At 49.0% G+C, this 22,896-nt stretch overlaps 1 protein-coding gene across 4 annotated transcripts in view; it reads right to left on the bottom strand.

The window, feature by feature from the left end:
- miga2 (mitoguardin 2) overlaps positions 1-22,896 on the bottom strand; it is a 96,280-nt gene that overhangs the window by 9,135 nt on the left and 64,249 nt on the right. For 3 of the 4 annotated variants that reach the window (XM_072488859.1, XM_072488858.1, XM_072488860.1), the window contains 5 exons: positions 19,112-19,198; positions 5,689-5,787; positions 2,863-2,997; positions 2,002-2,055; positions 1,713-1,829 (listed from right to left, as the gene is read on the bottom strand). In XM_072488859.1, coding sequence (XP_072344960.1) covers positions 1,713-1,829; positions 2,002-2,055; positions 2,863-2,997; positions 5,689-5,787; positions 19,112-19,198 — 492 coding nt within the window. The remainder of the gene's footprint in view (positions 1-1,712; positions 1,830-2,001; positions 2,056-2,862; positions 2,998-5,688; positions 5,788-19,111; positions 19,199-22,896) is intronic. The other variant, XM_072488862.1, reaches the window with a different exon arrangement.

Here is a 22,896-nt window from a genome sequence, read left to right as displayed (position 1 = left end):
TAAAAAAAAAACACATTTAATTATTGCATAAGTGCAGCAGTAACACTAGGTACCAGTGGGTGGCAGTAGACAACAATTCTCACTTTATAAAGAGACAATTGAATCACTAATCTCTATTTTAAATGGAAAAAATTGCGACACTCTCAGTAAAGAGCAGGGAAGCGAGATTCATTAATAGCTCTTTCAGACGGCCGAGGAAGGCACAGTGGGCCAAGTGGACTCCTGTGCTGTACTATTCCACAAATTGTATAAATTGTCAATATGACGCATTTATCCACCAAACTGTCCAAGAAATTCAAAAAAAAGTGCTAAGCATGACGGAAATGTTGTAATTAATGCAGAAATGCTTCACTGGACCTGTTAATACAGCCCCTTTGCATGGTCAAGGCTCAATAACATTTCCATCAGTTAAGTATCAATATATTAATACCAAGCACCTCCCAAATCTACACTAACTAGAAGCAAAATATAACAGATTATCATAGAATTTACAGTGCAGAAGGAGCCCATTCGGCCCATCGAGTCTGCACCGGCTCTTGGAAAGAGCACCCGACCCAAAGGTCAACACCTCCATCCTATCCCCATAACACAATAGCCCCACCCAACACTAAGGGCAATTTTGGACACCAAGGGCAATTTATCATGGCCAATCCACCTAACCTGCACATCTTTGGACTGTGGGAGGAAACTGGAGCACCCGGAGAAAACCCACGCACACATGGGGAGGATGTGCAGACTCCGCACAGACAATGACCCAAGCCGGAATCGAACCTGGGACCCTGGAGCTGTGAAGCAATTGTGCTATCCACAATGCTACCGTGCTGCCAAATACGGTACACAGGAATACCACCACCCCCAAGTCACACACATCATCCGGACTAGGGTGGCCAGGCATCCGATTTTGAACCGGACGTTCTGTTTTTTAGCCAGCCTAACCATTGTCCAGTACTGGATGCTTTTATGTCCAGTATTTTGTGCCTTTTACCCTTCTACGTAAGCAGTCTCTCTGGATCGCGGATGGCGTACTTCCACTCCAGTTCGATGGGTTCCTGCGTAGCTGATGAGTCCAATGTGCGATCTGTAGACTCTGACACATTCTTATTCATAGGGTCATGATTAGTCAGCAAGCCCAATTTCAATCTTGCGGCCGAATGAGATGAAGGAAGGTCACTCACTAGACTATATTTACTGTCACAGTGAAAAGAGGACGCTGCTGTCAGACCGCCCTTCTTGCCACTGGATCTGGTGGATCTTGAGACGGCACCACTGGCGATACTTTTCCAGTGCTTCACCTTGCCTGCTGTAGGCTGTCCCAGGTCTCCAAAGCATATCAGAGCGAGGGGCCAGGGGCTGAACATCAAACCAAGGCTACAGTCTTAGATTTGAGTTCCTGATCCTCAAATACTGTTTTTCTCAGTCAGCCGAGCTGGAACATTGGACGGGTTGTAGTTTGTCATTTATGTCTGCCTTCATTGAGAGGAGGCTCCCTCCGGGTGCACCGGTTTCCTCCCACAAGTCCCGAATGACGTGCTATTAGGCGAATTGGACATTCTGAATTCTCCCTCTGTGTACCCGAACAGGCGCTGGAGTGTGGCGACTAGGGGCTTTTCGCAGTAACTTCATTGCAGTGTTAATGTAAGCCTACTTGTGACAATAAAGATTTAAAAAACAAAACCTGCAATACAACAGGAGACCAAAGAAGTGTCTCTCACCTTAAAGATAGTGCAAACTTCACAGAGGTGTTGCTTTGGTCCAAGAAAGCCCCAGGCAAGGACAGGACTGACGTGCTCCGAAATAGAGTAAAAATGGGAAATGAAGCCATCAGGGACCTGCAGTCACAAGACAAAAACACAACCTGAGCTCCAGAATTATCTTCATTTAAACTTTACATTGATGTTTATTCCTTTCCAGCCAAGCGGGTGCTGTTCTCTACACTTTGCGTGTGCGAAGGTCTTTAGGATCTTTGATTTGCCAACCACCCTCACCCCTTTCTTTACTGACCTGGAGCAGTCGCCTTTTTGCTTTCAACACCGACCAACAAGCTGTGGCAAGAGCCTGTGGAGTGCAAGAGAAACAACAAGAACTTAAAACACAGAAGGAAACTGTATTCCCATTCACAAAACAAAGGATATGTGATGGCTGCCAGTGGATTATGTATACTCTGTTTACCGCTCGCCAAAGTCCTCCAAAAATGCAGAACAAATAGGCTCAACAGAAATGACTTAGTCTTGCATATCATAAAAAGTATGTACGGTTCTTTTGGCCTATCAAAATATCTAAAGGACAATAAATATTTAGAATTGTAACTTAGCATGTAAACATGTCACTTTGTAAATTACAGCCTCCAGCCACTGGAGGCACTGCAACATTCCCACTGGCTCAGGTTGGGCAGGAGAAGGGCTGAAAGAAGTGGAGGTATAATTACAACACAGCAAATTTACATGGACAGCTTCCATTATAAACGTGGACGGTGAAGCGAAGTGGGAGGAAACAATGGCTCACTTCAAAATGGAGACTGAATCCTCTCTGTGCACCCGGATTTAATATTATTCCCTGTCCTCCAACCCCATTTCACCTGAAGATCACACTTGATCACAAGAGTTAAAGGCAGACACGGCATGAAGCCCACTCAACAGAAAGAATGCGCAGGCAAGAGACAGAGTGGTTAAAGATAGCCTTTGGTCCGGAGCTCCTCAGTGACCCCGACAAAGCAGCACTGCCAGCCTCAGGCTTTCTAGAGCTGTCTAATGGTCAGGGAGAGTAATGGGGCTGGTTTTAATTAATTCCTTTGCAACATAGGTAGCTGGTGAATCGTCTTTCCTACAGTCACTGCAGCACACCAAGCAAATCAACCTGACTTACCGTCTCCTTAAAACTATCTGAGAGCCAGCGGTTCCGCAAAACAGCGACCACAGACGAAGGAGGGCTTTCCAAGTCTTCAAAGGCATCCATCAGAATAAAATCCAACACAATGTCAAAGAAGCTCATGCACACAACCTGTAGGTACAAGGCTTCTCCCGTTAACGAAAGAAAGATCTTGCATTTATACAGCACCTGTCACAACCTCAGGATATCACAAATTGCTTTACAATCAATTTCGAAGTGCGATCATTGCTGTAATGTAGGAGACAAGCCAGCCGATCTGTGTGCAAACAAGATCCCAAAAATAGCAAGGCGACAATGGGCAGATTATCCATTGCTAGTGGTGTCAATTGAGGGATAAATATTGGCTCGGATACCGGGCTGGCCTTCCCTCCTCGTCATCAAAATACTCCCACGGGAACCTATTATATCCGCCCGAGGGGTCAGACAGGACTGGTTTAACATGGAAAGGCAGCCCCTCTGACAGGGTCGCACTCCCTCTGTACTCCACTGGGAATGCCGGGCTGCATTTTGTGCTCCAGTCTCTGGACTGGGGCTTGAACCCATAATTTTCTCACCAACAGGGAGCCTACATCAGAGAAATGCAGCAAAATATTTTTTTTTATTTTTATTTTTTTAAAAGGTTTCCCCATCGTGTTATGATTTGGATCCCTACACACCGAGCTGCTATTCTGTGCTGCTCTCCCCTGCTGAGGCCCACATCCGTGAGGGGCTCTCGCCAGCGCCTCCTGGGGCGGATTTGAAAATGGACTTTGCAGAAGGTCACCTGGCTCCTTCAGCCAGGTGCAGAGTACAGGAGCAGGAGAAGAGTGCCCAGCCTTCAAAACACCTACCCCACTGAATTGGAAGGGGTGGCAAAGAGAGGATGAGCAACAAGGCATGAAAAAAATCCGATCTCCTCCATTCTGTTCAAAATCATCTTCACAAACAGAGAAGTAACAGAACAGAAGCTCGCCATTTAGACCAACTGGGTCTATGTTTAACACAACCCTCCTCCCACTCCACTCATCTTCACCCCACCACCATATCCTTCTACTCAAATCTCCCTCATGGGTTTATCCAGTCTCCCCTTCAAAGCGCTCATACTATTCACCACAACCACTTGCAAACCCCACATTCTCATCACTCGGGTAAAGAAGCTTCTCCTGAATTGGATTTATTAGTAACTGTCCTATATTAATGGTCCCTAGTTCTGGTCTCCCCAGCAAAAAACATCTCTACATCCAAGTAGATTTTGCTACATAGGAGGTCCCATAATTCACAAGGATCACAGCGTGAAATCTGGGCCCAACATGTTCAAATATACAACTTGGGCAACTCAATAAAAGCATGATTTGGGAATGCAAGGATTTCAAGTCAATCAGATTGGGCATCACTGCAGGAGTTCCTCTGGGCAGTGGCCTGGACCAAACCATCTACAGCTGTTTCATCAATGACCTTCCCTCATCATGAAGTCAGAAGTTGAGATGCTTGCAGATTTCACAATGACAATGAGGCAGATACTGAAGCAGTCCTCGTCCATATGCAGCAAGACTTGGGCAATCAGCAGGTCAGAGGCTGGGAATTCTGCAGGGTAGTTCACCTCCTGACTTCCCAAAGTCTATCCACCATGGACAAAGCACTAGTCAAGAGTGAGACGGAATACTCGCCACTTGCCTGTATGACTGCACAACACTCAAGGATCTCAACAACAGCCAAGCCCACACAGCCCACTTGACTGACATCCCCCATCACTGACTCCCTCCACCACTGACCCATAGTGGTTGCAGTGTGTACCCTTCACAAGATACATGGCAGCAACTCACCAAGACTATTTCAACAGTGCTTCCAAACACATGACCTCTACCACCTAGAAGGAAAAGACGTGCCTGATTCATGGACCCACCATTGCCAGCAGGGTTCCTTCGAAGTCACAAACAATCCTGGCTTGCAACTATATGAACATACTAATTAGGAGGAGGCCACTCAGCCCCTCGAGCCTGGTATGCCATTCAAGAAGACTATGGGTGTTCTGATTGGAACCTCAACTCCACATTCCTGCCCACTCCCGCTAACCTTTCACCACCTTGTTAACTAAGAATCTATCGAGATCTGCCTTAAAAAATTCAAAGATTCTACTCCCACTGCCTTTTGAGGAAGAGAATTCCTAGAGTCACGACCCTCTGAGAGAAAAGATGTTTCCGCATCTCTCTCTTAAATGAGCGACCCATTATTTCTAAACTGTGACCCCAGTTCTAGATTCACCCACAAGAGGAAACATCCTCTCCACATCCATCCTGTCAATACCCCTCAGGATCTTAAAGGTTTCGATCAAGTCGCCTCTTACTCTTCCAAACTCTAGTGGGCACAAACCTAACCTCTCCAACCTTTCCTCATAAGACAACCCAACCATTCCTGGTCCACATTGCCGTTCCTTCAACGTCGCTGGGTCGTAATCATGTAACTCTTGTCCATAACAGCACTGTGGATGTTCCTTTTCAAGGGAAATTAGATACGGGCATTAAATGCTGGCCGAGCCAATAACGCCCCACCTCCCACGAATGAATAAAAATTATCCTTTGTATCTCAGAATAACTCTTCCTACAGCAATAAATGTTAATGTGCTTAAACATAACACAGTTCCAATTCCAAAGAGTCACCCCAGTGCAGAATGCGGCATGTTGGAATACAGCTGTGTTGATGGGCAATAATGTGTTGTAAAATGTACAACTCCAGTAATTCAAAACAAAACCCCCCAAAAAAACACTGAATGAAAGTTCACTTCCGACCCCATCCAGACACAACTGAAAAGGTTTCTTGACCTACCCCTCGTCCCTCCAGTTCCCTCTTTGTCGTTGCCCAGGTCTCTTCTCTTGCTGCATAGTGCAGCATTTCCTGGTACGTCTCATGGAACCGATTTACATTCTGCAAGACATAAAGAGAACAAAGAACAAAGAACATTACAGCGCAGCACAGGCCCATCGGCCCTCGATGTTGCGCCGACCTGTGAAACCACTCTAAAGCCCATCTACACTATTCCCTTATCGTCCATATGTCTATCCAATGGCCATTTGAATGTCCTTAGTGTTGGCGAGTCCACTACTGTTGCAGGCAGGGCATTCCACACCCATACTACTCTCTGAGTAAAGAACCTGAGGAAAAAGGCTCTCACTGTCCACCCTATCCAATCAACAAAGAACAAAGAAATGTACAGCACAGGAACAGGCCCTTCGGCCCTCCAAGCCCGTGCCGACCATACTGCACGACTAAACTACAATCTTCTACACTTCCTGGGTCCGTATCCTTCTATTCCCATCCTATTCATATATTTGTCAAGATGCCCCTTAAATGTCCCTATCGTCCCTGCCTCCACTACCTCCTCCGGTAGTGAGTTCCAGGCACCCACTACCCTCTGCGTAAAAAACTTGCCTCGTACATCTACTCTAAACTTTGCCCCTCTCACCTTAAACCTATGCCCCCTAGTAATTGACCCCTCTACCCTGGGGAAAAGCCTCTGACTATCCACTCTGTCTATGCCCCTCATAATTTTGTATACCTCTATCAGGTCGCCCCTCAACCTCCTTCGTTCCAGTGAGAACAAACCGAGTTTATTCAATCGCTCCTCATAGCTTATGCCCTCCATACCAGGCAACATTCTGGTAAATCTCTTCTGCACCCTCTCTAAAGCCTCCACATCCTTCTGGTAGTGTGGCGACCAGAATTGAACACTATACTCCAAGTGTGGCCTAACTAAGGTTCTATACAGCTGCAACATGACTTGCCAATTCTTATACTCAATGCCCCGGCCAATGAAGGCAAGCATGCCGTATGCCTTCTTGACTACCTTCTCCACCTGTGTAGCCCCTTTCAGTGATCTGTGGACCTGTACTCCTAGATCTCTTTGACTTTCAATACTCTTGAGGGTTCTACCATTCACTGTATATTCCCTACCTGCATTAGCCCTTCCAAAATGCATTACCTCACATTTGTCCAGGTTAAACTCCATCTGCCATCTCTCCGCCCAAGTCTCCAGACAATCTAAATCCTGCTGTATCCTCAGACAGTCCTCATCGCTATCCGCAATTCCACCAACCTTTGTGTCGTCTGCAAACTTACTAATCAGACCAGTTACATTTTCCTACAAATCATTTATATATACTACAAAGAGCAAAGGTCCCAGCACTGATCCCTGTGGAACACCACTGGTCACAGCCCTCCAATTAGAAAAGCATCCCTCCATTGCTACCCTCTGCCTTCTATGGCCTAGCCAGTTCTGTATCCACCTTGCCAGTTCACCCCTGATCCCGTGTGACTTCACCTTTTGTACTAGTCTACCATGAGGGACCTTGTCAAAGGCCTTACTGAAGTCCATATAGACAACATCTACTGCCCTACCTGCATCAATCATCTTAGTGACCTCCTCGAAAAACTCTATCAAGTTAGTGAGACACGACCTCCCCTTCACAAAACCGTGCTGCCTCTCACTAATACGTCCATTTGCTTCCAAATGGGAGTAGATCCTGTCTCGAAGAATTCTCTCCAGTAATTTCCCTACCACTGAAGTAAGGCTCACCGGCCTGTAGTTCCTGGGATTATCCCTGCCACCCTTCTTAAACAGAGGAACAACATTGGCTATTCTCCAGTCCTCCGGGACATCCCCTGAAGTCAGCGAGGATCCAAAGATTTCTGTCAAGGCCTCAGCAATTTCCTCTCCAGCCTCCTTCAGTATTCTGGGGTAGATCCCATCCGGCCCTGGGGACTTATCTACCTTAATATTTTTTAAGACACCCAACACCTCGTCTTTTTGGATCACAATGTGACCCAGGCTATCTACACCCCCTTCTCCAGACTCAACATCTACCAATTCCTTCTCTTTGGTGAATACTGATGCAAAGTATTCATTTAGTACCTCGCCCATTTCCTCTGGCTCCACACATAGATTCCCTTGCCTATCCTTCAGTGGGCCAACCCTTTCCCTGGCTACCCTCTTGCTTTTTATGTAAGTGTAAAAAGCCTTGGGATTTTCCTTAACCCTATTTGCCAATGACTTTTCATGACCCCTTCTAGCCCTCCTGACTCCCTGCTTAAGTTCCTTCCTACTTTCCTTATATGCCACACAGGCTTCGTCTGTTCCCAGCCTTTTAGCCCTGACAAATGCCTCCTTTTTCTTTTTGACGAGGCCTACAATATCATTCGTCATCCAAGGTTCCCGAAAATTGCCGTATTTATCTTTCTTCCTCACAGGAACATGCCTGTCCTGTATTCCTATCAACTGACACTTGAAAGCCTCCCACATGTCAGATGTTGATTTGCCCTCAAACATCCGCCCCCAATCTATGTTCTTCAGTTCCCGCCTAATATTGTTATAATTAGCCTTCCCCCAATTTAGCACATTCATCCTCGGACCACTCTTATCCTTGTCCACCAGTACTTTAAAACTTACTGAATTGTGGTCACTGTTACCGAAATGCTCCCCTACTGAAACATCTACCACCTGGCCGGGCTCATTCCCCAATACCAGGTCCAGTACCGCCCCTTCCCTAGTTGGACTGTTTACATATTGTTTTAAGAAGCCCTCCTGGATGCTCCTTACAAACTCTGCCCCGTCTAAGCCCCTGGCACTAAGTGAGTCCCAGTCAATATTGGGGAAGTTGAAGTCTCCCATCACCACAACCCTGTTGTTTTTACTCTTTTCCAAAATCTGTCTACCTATCTGCTCCTCTATCCCCCGCTGGCTGTTGGGAGGCCTGTAGTATACCCCCAACATTGTGACTGCACCCTTCTTATTCCTGATCTCTACCCATATAGCCTCACTGCCCTCTGAGGTGTCCTCTCGCTGTATAGCTGTGATACTCTCCTGAACAAGTAGCGCAACTCCGCCTCCCCTTTTACATCCCCCTCTATCCCGCCTGAAACATCTAAATCCTGGAACGTTTAGCTGCCAATCCTGCCCTTCCCTCAACCAGGTCTCTGTAATGGCAACAACATCATAGTTCCAAGTAGTAATCCAAGCTCTAAGTTCATCTGCCTTACCCGTAATGCTCCTTGCATTAAAACATATGCACTTCAGGCCACCAGACCCGCTGTGTTCAGCAACTTCTCCCCATCTGCTCTGCCTCAGAGCCACACTGTCCATATTCCCTAGTTCTCCCTCAACGCTCTCACCTTCTGACCTATTGCTCCCGTGCCCACCCCCCTGCCATACTAGTTTAAACCCTCCCGTGTGACACTAGCAAATCTCGCGGCCAGGATATTTATGCCTCTCCGGTTTAGATGCAACCCGTCCATCTTATACAGGTCACACCTGCCCCGGAAGAGCTCCCAGTGGTCCAGATAACAGAAACCCTCCCTCCTACACCAGCTGTTTAGCCACGTGTTTGTCTGCTCTATCTTCCTATTTCTAGCCTCACTGGCACGTGGCACAGGGAGTAATCCCGAGATTACAACCCTCGAGGTCCTGTCTTTTAACTTTCTGCCTAGCTCCCTGAACTCCTGCTGCAGGACCTCATGCCCCTTCCTGCCTATGTCGTTAGTACCAATATGTACAACGACCTCTACCTGTTTGCCCTCCCCCTTCAGGATTCCCTCTACCCGTTCGGAGACATCCTGGACCCTGGCACCAGGGAGGCAACATACCATCCTGGAGTCTCTTTCACGTCCACAGAAGCGCCTATCTGTTCCCCTGACTATAGAGTCCCCTATAACTATTACTCTTCTGCGCTTTGACCCTCCCTTCTGAACATCAGAGCCAGCCGTGGTGCCACTGCTCTGGCTGCTGCTGTTTTCCCCTGATAGGCTATCCCCCCCGACAGTATCCAAAGGGGTATATCTGTTCGAGAGGGGGACAACCACAGGGGATTCCTGCACTGACTGCCTGCCCTTTCTGGTGGTCACCCATTTCTCTGCCTGCACCTTGGGTGTGACCACACTTACATAACTGCGATCTATGACGCTTTCCGCCACCTGCATGCTCCTAAGTGCATCCAATTGCTGCTCCAACCGAACCATGCGGTCTGTGAGGAGCTGCAGTTGGGTGCACTTTCTGCAGATGAAGCCATCCGGGACGCTGGAAGCCTCCCGGACCTGCCACATCTCACAGTCAGAGCACAGCACCCCTCTAACTGACATTGCGTCAATTAATTAAAATTAAAATTTGTCTTTTTTTTTATAAATACTTTTTTTTTTTAAATTACAAAGTTACTGTCAACTATCTGTTTCCTAGCACTAGATTTCTAATAGAAATGCGATAGCTAACTATAATATCCTCCGATCTCTGGCTTAGATATCCTCTAAATTATAATTAAGTTATTATGTTTAATTAGTTCCCAAATACTCAAAAAAATTTAGGTTAGAATCCCAACCAGCCACTCAGGTCACAGCTTTTCTGTGATGTCACTTCAGTTTCCCCCCCGACACACACAATTTGAAAAAAAGGTATAAAAGTAAAAATCACTTGCTTACCTTCTGAGATGTTCTCAGGTTCTCTCGCTGACAGAGACTGCTCCTCCACCTCGAATCCTTGGCCTGCACAATGCTAATAATATATAATATAATATGGCACTTACCTTACACCAATGGGTCTTATTATTAGGTTAGAGGAGGAGGGTGGGTGGGAGACACTACACGTGTAGTGTCTCGGGTTTCCTCTCCACCAGAATTTATTGGGGGGGGGGGGGGACTTGCCAGAGGTCGAACTTCCGGTTCCCGCCGAAATCCAAAGGGCTGCTCCTGTAAAGGTAAGAGCTTTTAAACTAACTACTCACCTCCCAGAAGGCCCCTGCGCACCGCTGCCGCCGAAATCCAAAGGGCTGCTCCTGTAAAGGTAAGAGCTTTTAAACTAACTACTCACCTCCCAGAAGGCCCCTGCGCACCGCTGCCGCCGAAATCCAAAGGGCTGCTCCTGTAAAGGTAAGAGCTTTTAAACTAACTACTCACCTCCCAGAAGGCCCCTGCGCACCGCTGCCGCCGAAATCCAAAGGGCTGCTCCTGTAAAGGTAAGAGCTTTTAAACTAACTACTCACCTCCCAGAAGGCCCCTGCGCACCGCTGCCGCCGAAATCCAAAGGGCTGCTCCTGTAAAGGTAAGAGCTTTTAAACTAACTACTCACCTCCCAGAAGGCCCCTGCGCACCGCTGCCGCCGAAATCCAAAGGGCTGCTCCTGTAAAGGTAAGAGCTTTTAAACTAACTACTCACCTCCCAGAAGGCCCCTGCGCACCGCTGCCGCCGAAATCCAAAGGGCTGCTCCTGTAAAGGTAAGAGCTTTTAAACTAACTACTCACCTCCCAGAAGGCCCCTGCGCACCGCTGCCGCCGAAATCCAAAGGGCTGCTCCTGTAAAGGTAAGAGCTTTTAAACTAACTACTCACCTCCCAGAAGGCCCCTGCGCACCGCTGCCGCCGAAATCCAAAGGGCTGCTCCTGTAAAGGTAAGGTTTTTAAACTCACTACTCACCTCCAAGAAGGCCCCTGCGCACCGCTGCCGCCGAAATCCAAAGGGCTGCTCCTGTAAAGGTAAGAGCTTTTAAACTAACTACTCACCTCCCAGAAGGCCCCTACGCACCGCTGCCGCCGAAATCCAAAGGGCTGCTCCTGTAAAGGTAAGAGCTTTTAAACTAACTACTCACCTCCCAGAAGGCCCCTGCGCACCGCTGCCGCCGAAATCCAAAGGGCTGCTCCTGTAAAGGTAAGAGCTTTTAAACTAACTACTCACCTCCCAGAAGGCCCCTGCGCACCGCTGCCGCCGAAATCCAAAGGGCTGCTCCTGTAAAGGTAAGAGCTTTTAAACTAACTACTCACCTCCCAGAAGGCCCCTGCGCACCGCTGCCGCCGAAATCCAAAGGGCTGCTCCTGTAAAGGTAAGAGCTTTTAAACTAACTACTCACCTCCCAGAAGGCCCCTGCGCACCGCTGCCGCCGAAATCCAAAAAATCCAAATCCTCTGATCATCTTGTATTCCTCAATTAAGTCACCTCTTAGCCTTCTTCTCTCTAACGAAAACAGCCTCAAGTCCCTCAGCCTTTCCTCATAAGATCTTCCCTCCATACCAGGCAACATTCTGGTAAATCTCCTCTGCACCCTTTCCAATGCTTCCACATCCTTCCTACAATGCGGCGACCAGAATTGCACGCAATACTCCAAATGCGGCCGCACCAGAGTGTTGTATAGCTGCAACATGACCTCATGGCTCCTAAACTCAATCCCTCTACCAATAAAAGCTAACACACCATACGCCTTCTTAACAACCCTCTCAACCTGGGTGGCAACTTTCAGGGATCTATGTACATGGACACCGAGATCTCTCTGCTAATCCACACTGCCAAGAATCTTACCATTAGCCCAGTACTCAGTCTTCCTGTTATTCCTTCCAAAATGAATCACCTCACACTTTTCTGCATTAAACTCCATTTGTCACCTCTCAGCCCAGCGCTGCAGCTTATCTATGTCCCTCTGTAACTTGTAACATCCTTCTGCACTGTCCACAACTCCACCGACTTTAGTGTCATCTGCAAATTTACTCACCCATCCTTCTGCGCCCTCCTCCAGGTCATTTATAAAAATGAGAAACAGCAGTGGCCCCAAAACAGATCCTTGTGGGACACCACTAGTAACTGGACTCCAGTCTGAACATTTCCCATCAACCACCACCCTTTGTCTTCTTCCAGCTAGCCAATTTCTGATCCAAACTGCTAAATCACCCTGAATCCCATGCCTCCATATTTTCTGCAGTAGCCTACCGTGGGGAACCTTATCAAACGCTTTACTGAAATCCATATACACCACATCAACTGCTTTACCCTCATCCACCTGTTTGGTCACCTTCTCAAAGAACTCAATAAGGTTTGTGAGGCACGACCTACCCTTCACAAAACCGTGTTGACTATCTCTAATCAAATTATTCCTTTCCATATGATTAAACATCCTATCTCTTATAAACCTTTCCAAGATTTTGCCCACAACAGAAGTAAGGCTCACTGGTCTATAGTTACCGGGGTTATCTCTACTCCCCTTCTTGAACAAGGGGACAACATTTGCTATCCTCCAGTCTGCTGGCACTATTCCTGTAGACAAAGATGACTTAAAGATCAAGGCCAAAGGCTCAGCAATCTCCTCCCTAGCTTCCCAGAGAATCCTAGGATATATTCCATCCGGCCCAGGTGACTTATCTATTTTCACACTTTCCAGAATTGCTAACACCTCCTCCTTATGAACCTCAAGCCCTTCTAGTCTAGTAGCCTGAATCTCAGTATTCTCGACACCATTGTCTTTTTCCTGTGTGAATACTGAAGAAAAATATTCATTTAGCACCTCTCCTATCTCCTCGGACTCCAAGCACAACTTCCCACTACTGTCCTTGAGTGGCCCTACTCTTACCCTAGTCATTCTTTTATTCCTGACATATCTATAGAAAGCTTTAGGGTTATCCTTGATCCTACCTGCCAAAGACTTCTCATGTCCCCTCCTGGCTCTTCTTAGCTCTCTCTTTAGGTCCTTCCTAGCTAACTTGTAACTCTCGGGCGCCCTAACTGAACCTTCATGTCTCATCTTTACATAAGTCTCCTTCTTCCTCTTGACAAGTGTTTCGACTGCTTTAGTAAACCACGGTTCCTGCACCCGACCACTTCCTCCCTGCCTGACAGGTACATACTTATCAAGGACACGCAGTAGCTGTTCCTTGAACAAGCTCCACATTTCCATTGTGCCCATCCCCTGCAGTTTTCCTCTCCATCCAATGTATCCTAAGTCTTGCCTCATCGCATCATAATTGCCTTTCCCCCATCTTGCCCTGCGGTATATACCTATCCCTTTCCATCACCAAAGTAAACGTAATCGAATCGTGGTCACTATCACCAAAGTGCTCACCTACCTCCAAATCCTACACCTGTCCTGGTTCATTACCCAGTACCAAATCCAATATGGCCTCGCCTCTCGTTGGCCTATCTACATACTGTGTCAGGAAACCCTCCTGCACACATTGGACAAAAACGGACCCATCTAATGTACTCAAAGAGACAAAGAAAGCTCAGATATATATATATTTTTAAAATGACATTACAGAATTGGGAAGATCATATTTTGCAGCTTCAACCTCTTTCTTCAACCAGTCTATGTCACCAGCGCCGTTCACTTCAACAGGGGGAGACTGAGCAGCAAGCACCTCCTCAGACTTCAAGAACAGTTACTCGGTTATCAGGCTGGCAATTCCCTCTTTACAATGGGACAGGTCCTCCCTTGAGCAGAGGAATTCAGGCTGTCAGGCATCCCCAGGCACCTGGCACTCAATATCCAAAGCTATAGTGTAACACCACGCTGTAACAAGAACCCACACCATAACCTGATCTGGATGCTGTGCCACCTGGGCCCTCAAGTGCCGTTCTCCAGGTGTTTTAAAGATGAATTTAGAAACACTTTAAAGAAACTACATCAGATATAGAGGGCGCGATCTAATGGCCTCGTCACGTCCGACTCGGTGACGCAACAAGGCCGTTAAATTTTGCTGAGAGATCTCTCGCGGGATTTGCGATGTTTGGAACGCCTCGCGAGATCTAACGAGACACCACGATATGTCGCGATCTGGACCTCGCCCTCACTGTGCCTGACCCAGATTAACATGTTTAAATTAGACTAATGTCTGCGTGGGTCTCACCCCCACAACCCAAGGATGTGCAGGGTAGGTGGATTGGCCACGTGAGATTGCCCCTTATTAGGAAAAATAAATAATTGGATATTTTAAAGTTAAAACATAATTTTTGATGTGTTGGGGTCAATCTTCTGGCCACATACAGGAAATTTCAAACAAGCCTTTCCAGCCCCTCCTGTAAAGGACTATTCAATACTGCACAGGACAAAGCCACTCAGATTAAGGCAAATATCTAATGAAAGAAGCTTTAAAAATACACATCTGCTCAACGCATAACATCCTGATGATAATGATCTAATATTTGTTATTCCTTCAGCTCTCAACTTATAAGCATATAGTTCATACGGGACGTTTTTGGGGGTGCTGCTGAACAGGATATTTCGAAGGGGGGCTGTTTAAACAGGACTGTTTAACATGAGGCTCGGGGGGGGGGGGGGGGGGTTGCTGTTTAACAAAATGTTTGGGAGGGGGTGCTGTTTAACAGGAGGCTGGGGGGACGGGCGCTGCTTAACAGGAGACTGGGGGGGGCGCTGTTTAACAAGATGTCTGGGTGGGGGGGGGGGAAGAGAAGGGGTTGTTTAACAGGACATTGGGTTGGGGGGGGGTTTACAGTACGGTTGGAGGGGGTGTTTACAGTGCAGTTGGAGGGAGGTGTTTCCAGTACGGTTGGAGGGGGGTGTTTACAGTACAGTTGGAGGGAAGTGTTTCCAGTACTGTTGGAGGGGGGTGTTTCCAGCACGGTTGGGGGTGGGGGGGGTTTCCAATACAGTTGGAGGGGGGTGTTTACAGTATGGTTGGAGGGAGGGTGTTTACAGTACGGTTGGAGGGAGGGTGTTTACAGTACGGTTGGAGGGAGGGTGTTTACAGTACGGTTGGAGGGAGGGTGTTTACAGTACGGTTGGAGGGAGGGTGTTTACAGTACGGTTGGAGGGGGGTGTTTACAGTACGGTTGGAGGGGGGTGTTTACAGTACGGTTGGAGGGGAGTGTTTACAGTACAGTTGGAGGGGAGTGTTTACAGTACAGTTGGAGGGGGGTGTTTACAATATGGTTGGAGGGGGGTGTTTACAGTACAGTTGGAGGGAAGTGTTTCCAGTACGGTTGGAGGGGGGTGTTTTACAGTACGGTTGGAGGGGGGTGTTTACAGTACAGTTGGAGGGAAGTGTTTCCAGTACGGTTGGAGGGGGGTGTTTACAGTACAGTTGGAGGGGGGTGTTTACAGTACGGTTGGAGGGGGGTGTTTACAGTACGGTTGGAGGGGGGTGTTTACAGTACGGTTAGAGGGGGGTGTTTACAGTACGGTTGGAGGGGGGTGGTTACAGTGCGGTTGGAGCGGGGTGTTTACAGTACGGTTGGAGGGGGGTGTTTACAGTACGGTTGGAGGGGGGTGTTTACAGTACGGTTGGAGGGGGGTGTTTACAGTACGGTTGGAGGGGGGTGTTTACAGTACGGTTGGAGGGGGGTGTTTACAGTACGGTTGGAGGGGGGTGTTTACAGTACGGTTGGAGGGAGGTGTTTACAGTACGGTTGGAGGGAGGTGTTTACAGTACGGTTGGAGGGAGGTGTTTACAGTACGGTTGGAGGGAGGTGTTTACAGTACGGTTGGAGGGGGGTGTTTACAGTACGGTTGGAGGGAGGTGTTTACAGTACGGTTGGAGGGAGGTGTTTACAGTACGGTTGGAGGGAGGTGTTTACAGTACGGTTGGAGGGAGGTGTTTACAGTACAGTTGGAGGGGGGTGTTTACAGTACGGTTGGAGGGGGGTGTTTACAGTACGGTTGGAGGGGGCTGTTGACAGTACGGTTGGAGGGAGGTGTTTACAGTACGGTTGGAGGGGGGTGTTTACAGTACAGTTGGAGCGGGGTGTTTACAGTACGGTTGGAGGGGGCTGTTTACAGTACGGTTGGAGGGGGGTGTTTACAGTACGGTTGGAGGGGGGTGTTTACAGTACGGTTGGAGGGGGGTGTTTACAGTACGGTTGGAGGAGGGTGTTTACAGTACGGTTGGAGGAGGGTGTTTACAGTACGGTTGGAGGAGGGTGTTTACAGTACGGTTGGAGGGAGGGTGTTTACAGTACGGTTGGAGGGAAGTGTTTCCAGTACGGTTGGAGGGGGGTGTTTACAGTACGGTTGGAGGGGGTGTTTACAGTACGGTTGGAGGGAGGGTGTTTACAGTACGGTTGGAGGGGGGTGTTTACAGTACGGTTGGAGGGGGGTGTTTACAGTACGGTTGGAGGGAGGTGTTTACAGTACGGTTGGAGGGAGGTGTTTACAGTACGGTTGGAGGGAGGTGTTTACAGTACGGTTGGAGGGAGGTGTTTACAGTACGGTTGGAGGGGGGTGTTTACAGTACAGTTGGAGGGAAGTGTTTCCAGTACGGTTGGAGGGGGGTGTTTACAGTACGGATGGAGGGATGTTTACAGTACGGTTGGAGGGGGGTGTTTACAGTACGGTTGGAGGGGGGTGTTTACAGTACAGTTGGAGGGAAGTGTTTCCAGTACGGTTGGAGGGGGGTGTTTACAGTACGGTTGGAGGGGGGTGTTTACAGTACGGTTGGAGGGATGTTTACAGTACGGTTGGAGGGAGGTGTTTACAGTACAGTTGGAGGGGGGGTGTTTACAGTACGGTTGGAGGGGGTGTTTACAGTACAGTTGGAGGGGGTGTTTACAGTACGGTTGGAGGGGGGGTGTTTACAGTACGGTTGGAGGGGTGTTTACAGTACGGTTGGAGGGGGGGTGTTTACAGTACGGTTGGAGGGGGGTGTTTACAGTACGGTTGGAGGGGGTGTTTACAGTACAGTTGGAGGGGGGTGTTTACAGTACGGTTGGAGGGGGGTGTTTACAGTACGGTTGGAGGGGGGTGTTTACAGTACGGTTGGAGGGGGGTGTTTACAGTACGGTTGGAGGGGGGTGTTTACAGTACGGTTGGAGGGGGGTGTTTACAGTACGGTTGGAGGGGGGTGTTTACAGTACGGTTGGAGGGGGTGTTTACAGTACAGTTGGAGGGGGGGTGTTTACAGTACGGTTGGAGGGGGGTGTTTACAGTACGGTTGGAGGGGGGTGTTTACAGCACGGTTGGGGGTGGGGGGGTTTCCAGTACGGTTGGAGGGGGTGTTTACAGTACGGTTGGAGCGGGGTGTTTACAGTACGGTTGGAGGGGGGTGTTTACAGTACGGTTGGAGGGAGGTGTTTACAGTACAGTTGGAGCGGGGTGTTTACAGTACGGTTGGAGGGGGGTGTTTACAGTACGGTTGGAGGGGGTGTTTACAGTACGGTTGGAGGGGGGTGTTTACAGTACGGTTGGAGGGGGGTGTTTACAGTACGGTTGGAGGGGGGTGTTTACAGTACGGTTGGAGGGGGTGTTTACAGTACAGTTGGAGGGGGGTGTTTACAGTACAGTTGGAGGGGGTGTTTACAGTACGGTTGGAGGGGGTGTTTACAGTACAGTTGGATGGGGGGTGTTTACAGTACGGTTGGAGGGGGGTGTTTACAGCACGGTTGGGGGTGGGGGTGTTTCCAGTACGGTTGGAGCGGGGTGTTTACAGTACGGTTGGAGCGGGGTGTTTACAGTACGGTTGGAGGGGGGTGTTTACAGTACGGTTGGAGGGGGGTGTTTACAGTACGGTTGGAGGGGGGTGTGTACAGTACGGTTGGAGGGGGGTGTTTACAGTACGGTTGGAGGGGGGTGTTTACAGTACGGTTGGAGGGGGTGTTTACAGTACAGTTGGAGGAGGGTGTTTACAGTACAGTTGGAGGGGGTGTTTACAGTGCGGTTGGAGGGGGTGTTTACAGTACGGTTGGAGGGGGGGTGTTTACAGTACGGTTGGAGGGGAGGTGTTTACAGTACGGTTGGAGGGGGTGTTTACAGTACGGTTGGAGGGGGGTGTTTATAGTACAGTTGGAGGGGGTGTTTACAGTACGGTTGGAGGGGGTGTTTACAGTACGGTTGGAGGGGGGGTTTACAGTACGGTTGGAGGGGGGGTTTACAGTACGGTTGGAGGGGGGGTGTTTACAGTACGGTAGGAGCAGGGTGTTTACAGTAAGGTTGGGGGGTATTTACAGTACGGTTGGAGGGGGGGTGTTTACAGTACGGTTGGAGGGGGGGTGTTTACAGTACGGTTGGAGGGGGGTGTTTACAGTACGGTTGGAGGGGGGTGTTTACAGTACGGTTGGAGGGGGGTGTTTACAGTACAGTTGGAGGGGGTGTTTACAGTACAGTTGGAGGGGGTGTTTACAGTACAGTTGGAGGGGGTGTTTACAGTACGGTTGGAGGGGGGTGTTTACAGTACAGTTGGAGCGGGGTGTTTACAGTACAGTTGGAGCGGGGTGTTTACAGTACGGTTGGAGCGGGGTGTTTACAGTACGGTTGGAGGGGGGGTGTTTACAGTACGGTTGGAGGGGGTGTTTACAGTACGGTTGGAGCGGGGTGTTTACAGTACGGTTGGAGGGGGGTGTTTACAGTACGGTTGGAGCGGGGTGTTTACAGTACGGTTGGAGGGGGGTGTTTACAGTACGGTTGGAGCGGGGTGTTTACAGTACGGTTGGGGGGGGTATTTACAGTACGGTTGGAGCGGGGTGTTTACAGTACGGTTGGAGGGGGGGGGTGTTTACAAGATTACCTTTCCTGCTGTGGACATCAGTCCTGTAATCATCTGCTTCCCAGTTTCACTGAAGTATAGCCGGTTTGTCTCATCTTGCAGCAATACCTGTGACAGCAAAAAAACCTTTATTAGAAATTAAAGCAACGCACAGCCCCCACAGTGAATAAGATCCAGTTTGCACCCTGACAACACCACCCTCTAATATATTAAAAACAGACAATTCTGTAAACACTCAGCAGGTCTGGCAGCATCCATGGAGAAAGAACGTTAACATATCAGGACCTTTGACACAGATCCGAAACATCAACTCTGTTTCTCTCTCCACCGATCATTATTCAGGTTTGTGTGAAGGGGTCTGACACGTTCACATTCTCTTTTCACATCTGCTGCCAGCTGGAGGAGACCTCTGGCGCAGTAACAATTGGAAAGATGGAGGAGATGGGGGGGTGGGGGGGGGGGGGGGGGCATCCTATTGAGTAAAAAGACAGGGTTTGTAAGTGCCAAGAAAGTGTGGGATCCGGGGGGGCGGGGGGGGGGGGGGTGACGGCTTGGCTGGGGGACCTGTACGACTTCCTTCGGTTGGAGAAGATTAAGTTTCAATTGAGGGGATGAACGGAGGGGACTGTTCATGACCACGTTTGAGGAGTTGTCCATCGTGCAGCGGGGGGGGGGGGGGGGGGTGAAAAGCTGGAAAAACTTGACCAAACCGCAAATCGTGAGATGTGGAGAATGTTCTCGGATTTATTTACGATTTTTACTTTTGAATATGTTTGAAATAAAATACATTTTTTAAAATCCTGTTAATAAACTACACCGATCTGTCGCCCAGTTATAAACAAAAAAGTTGCCTGAATTTACTGCTTCCTTTTGACTCGCTGAACTTTAAACCTGGTCCCTAATTCTTGTTGAATTACCGGGGATTCCCAGCCTCCACATAGCTGCCTCAGCATTTATATGGGTGATCCAATTAGGTCTCTGGTCAATGGTAAGCACTCCACAACGTTGATGGTGAGCTATTCATTGATCGGGATGCAGTTGAATATCAATGGGTAATGGTCAGACTCTCTCTTTTGGGAGATGGTATCCCATGTTGAACTGAAAGATTTCTTTAAAACACTTGATGATTCAAATTATGATGTCCTACCCGGTTGTTCCTAATCAGAATTAAATCTGAAGACAGAAATACAGTCCCCACACCACTCATGTCACACCATTTAATGTATTTTCTTTACTATCCCTTCTTGCACCCCTCTGCAGACATTTGCAACAGTAGTGGACACGCCAACACAAAGGGCATTCAAATGGTCATTGGATAGACATATGGACGATAAGGGAATAGTGTAGATGGGCTTTAGAGTGGTTTCACAGGTCGGCGCAACATCGAGGGCCGAAGGACCTGTACTGCGCTGTAATGTTCTATGTTCTATTGCATTCTAGCCAGCATCTTTTTTCTGGCCCTCTACCAGTGCTAATCTAGTCTGACTGCCAGTAGGTATATGACATCAACTAGCTCTCACTGTAATATTCCCCACTGCCTGTGGGATTTCCCATAGTTCACCACGTGGCGCAATTTCCACACAAGGTACAGTCTACCCAATATTTACTTTTTCCTCTCTCTTGAAGTCCCCACACCCTTGCTCCCCTTGACTACTACATTACAGAGGAACATGGGACTTGAGGGCAAGAGTAGGCCCTGCCGTCCCTCGAACCTGCTCAGTTTGTGTTCTCAATTTCACTTTCTTGCCTCCCTCACCACCCCCCATAATAACCCGTTGACTCCCTGGTCGATCAACAATCTATCAAACTCTTCCGGGTGCGGCGATGACCAGCTGAGTCGCACGTTTCGGCAGCTCCCTGTGAAACGGACTTTTGGGCTCTTGATAGGAGCCCCAACGGCAATTTTAACGGCTGAAAACACCGTGCGGTAAACCAGAAGGGTGTTCCCCCTGGACACGGATGGAAAAAGGAGAGGAAATTGGCCGGCTTGCAGCGGATCCTTTGGAGCAGCGGCAAGGAAGGCAAGCAGAAACCAAGATGGCGTCGGAAGGTGGCAGTTTCATATGGGGCCCTGAACAACAAGAGTTTTTGAAACGCTGCGTGGAGGAGATAAAAAAGGAAATGAAAAAAGAGTTGTTGGCCCCGATATTACAGGCGATTGAAGGGCTGAAAGAGGAACAAAAGACCCAGGAGCAGGAGCTTCGGGTCGTGAAGGCGAAAGCAGCAGAGAATGAAAACGATATACAGGGCCTGGTGGTGAAGTCGGAGATACAGGAGGCACACCAGAAACGATCTGTGGAGAGGTTGGAGGCACTGGAAAATAACGCAAGGAGGAACAACTTGAGGATTCTTGGCCTTCCTGAAGGTGTGGAGGGGGCGGACGTCGGGGCATATGTGAGCACGATGCTGCACTCGTTAATGGGAGTGGAGGCCCCGACGGGTCCGTTGGAGGTGGAGGGAGCATACCGAGTTATGGTGCGAGGATCGAGAGCAGGAGAAGCTCCCAGAGCCATAGTGGTGAGATTTCTCCGTTTTAAGGATAGAGAAATGGTCCTTAGATGGGCGAAGAAAACTCGGTGTAGTAAATGGGAGAACGCGGTGATCCGCGTCTATCAAGATTGGAGTGCGGAGGTGGCGAGAAGGAGGGCGAGCTTTAATCGGGCCAAAGCGGTACTTCACAAAAAAAAGATAAAGTTTGGAATGCTGCAACCGGCAAGACTGTGGGTCACATATCAAGGGAGGCACCACTACTTTGAGACGGCGGATGAAGCGTGGACTTTTATTGTAGAAGAAAAATTGGAATGATTGGACTACGAAAATGAACGTTTGGACAAATTGGTGGGAGGAGTGGGGGGGGGGGGGGCGAAGAGGGATTGTATGATTAATCCTGCGGTATGGTAACTTTTCTTTCTCCCACAGGTGGTGATGGGGGGAGGTGGGGAGGGAGAGGAGATGGGGCGTTGGCCATGGGAGGCGGGGTCGAGGGAGAGGCGCGGGCTTGGTTCCCGCGCTATGATAATTATGGCGGGAATAGAGAAGCAGGAAGGAGGGGGCGCCGCACGGGGCGAGCCGTGATCACGGGGGGAAGCCGAGGTCAGCCAGAGTTTGCTGACTTCTGGGAGCAACATGGGGGGAGTAATTACGCTAGCGGGGGGTCTAGCGGGGGGGGGGGGGAATTACTGGGTTGCTGCTGCTGGGGAAAGGGGGGAGTGGGTACGGGAAAGGATGGGCGGGGGTGCACCGTCTGGGAGAAATACAGCTGCGTGGGAACTGGGTGAGAAGCTGGAAAAAGATGATGGCTAACCGGCAAGGGGGGGGGGGGGGTGGGAAGCCCCCCAACTCGGCTGATCACGTGGAACGTGAGGGGGCTTAACGGGCCGATAAAGAGGGCACGAGTACTCGCACACCTTAAGAAACTTAAAGCAGATGTGGTCATGTTACAGGAAACGCACCTGAAACTGATAGATCAGGTTAGGTTGCGCAAAGGATGGGTAGGGCAGGTGTTCCATTCGGGGCTGGATGCGAAAAACAGGGGGGTGGCTATATTAGTGGGGAAGCGGGTAATGTTCGAGGCAAAGACTATAGTGGCGGATAACGGGGGCAGATACGTGATGGTGAGTGGCAAATTACAGGGAGAGATGGTGGTGTTGGTAAACGTGTATGCCCCGAATTGGGACGATGCCAATTTTATGAGGCGAATGCTAGGACGCATCCCAGACCTAGAGACCGGAAAGCTGATAATGGGGGGGAAGACTTTAACACGGTGTTGGAACCAAGGCTGGATAGGTCGAAGTCCAGGACTGGTA

The sequence above is a fragment of the Scyliorhinus torazame genome, chromosome 22 (genome assembly GCF_047496885.1).
Source record: "Scyliorhinus torazame isolate Kashiwa2021f chromosome 22, sScyTor2.1, whole genome shotgun sequence".
Classification (NCBI taxonomy): Eukaryota; Metazoa; Chordata; class Chondrichthyes; order Carcharhiniformes; family Scyliorhinidae; genus Scyliorhinus; species Scyliorhinus torazame.
The sequence above is the reverse complement of the archived record's forward strand: the minus strand, read 5'-3'. Positions and strand labels throughout refer to the sequence as shown.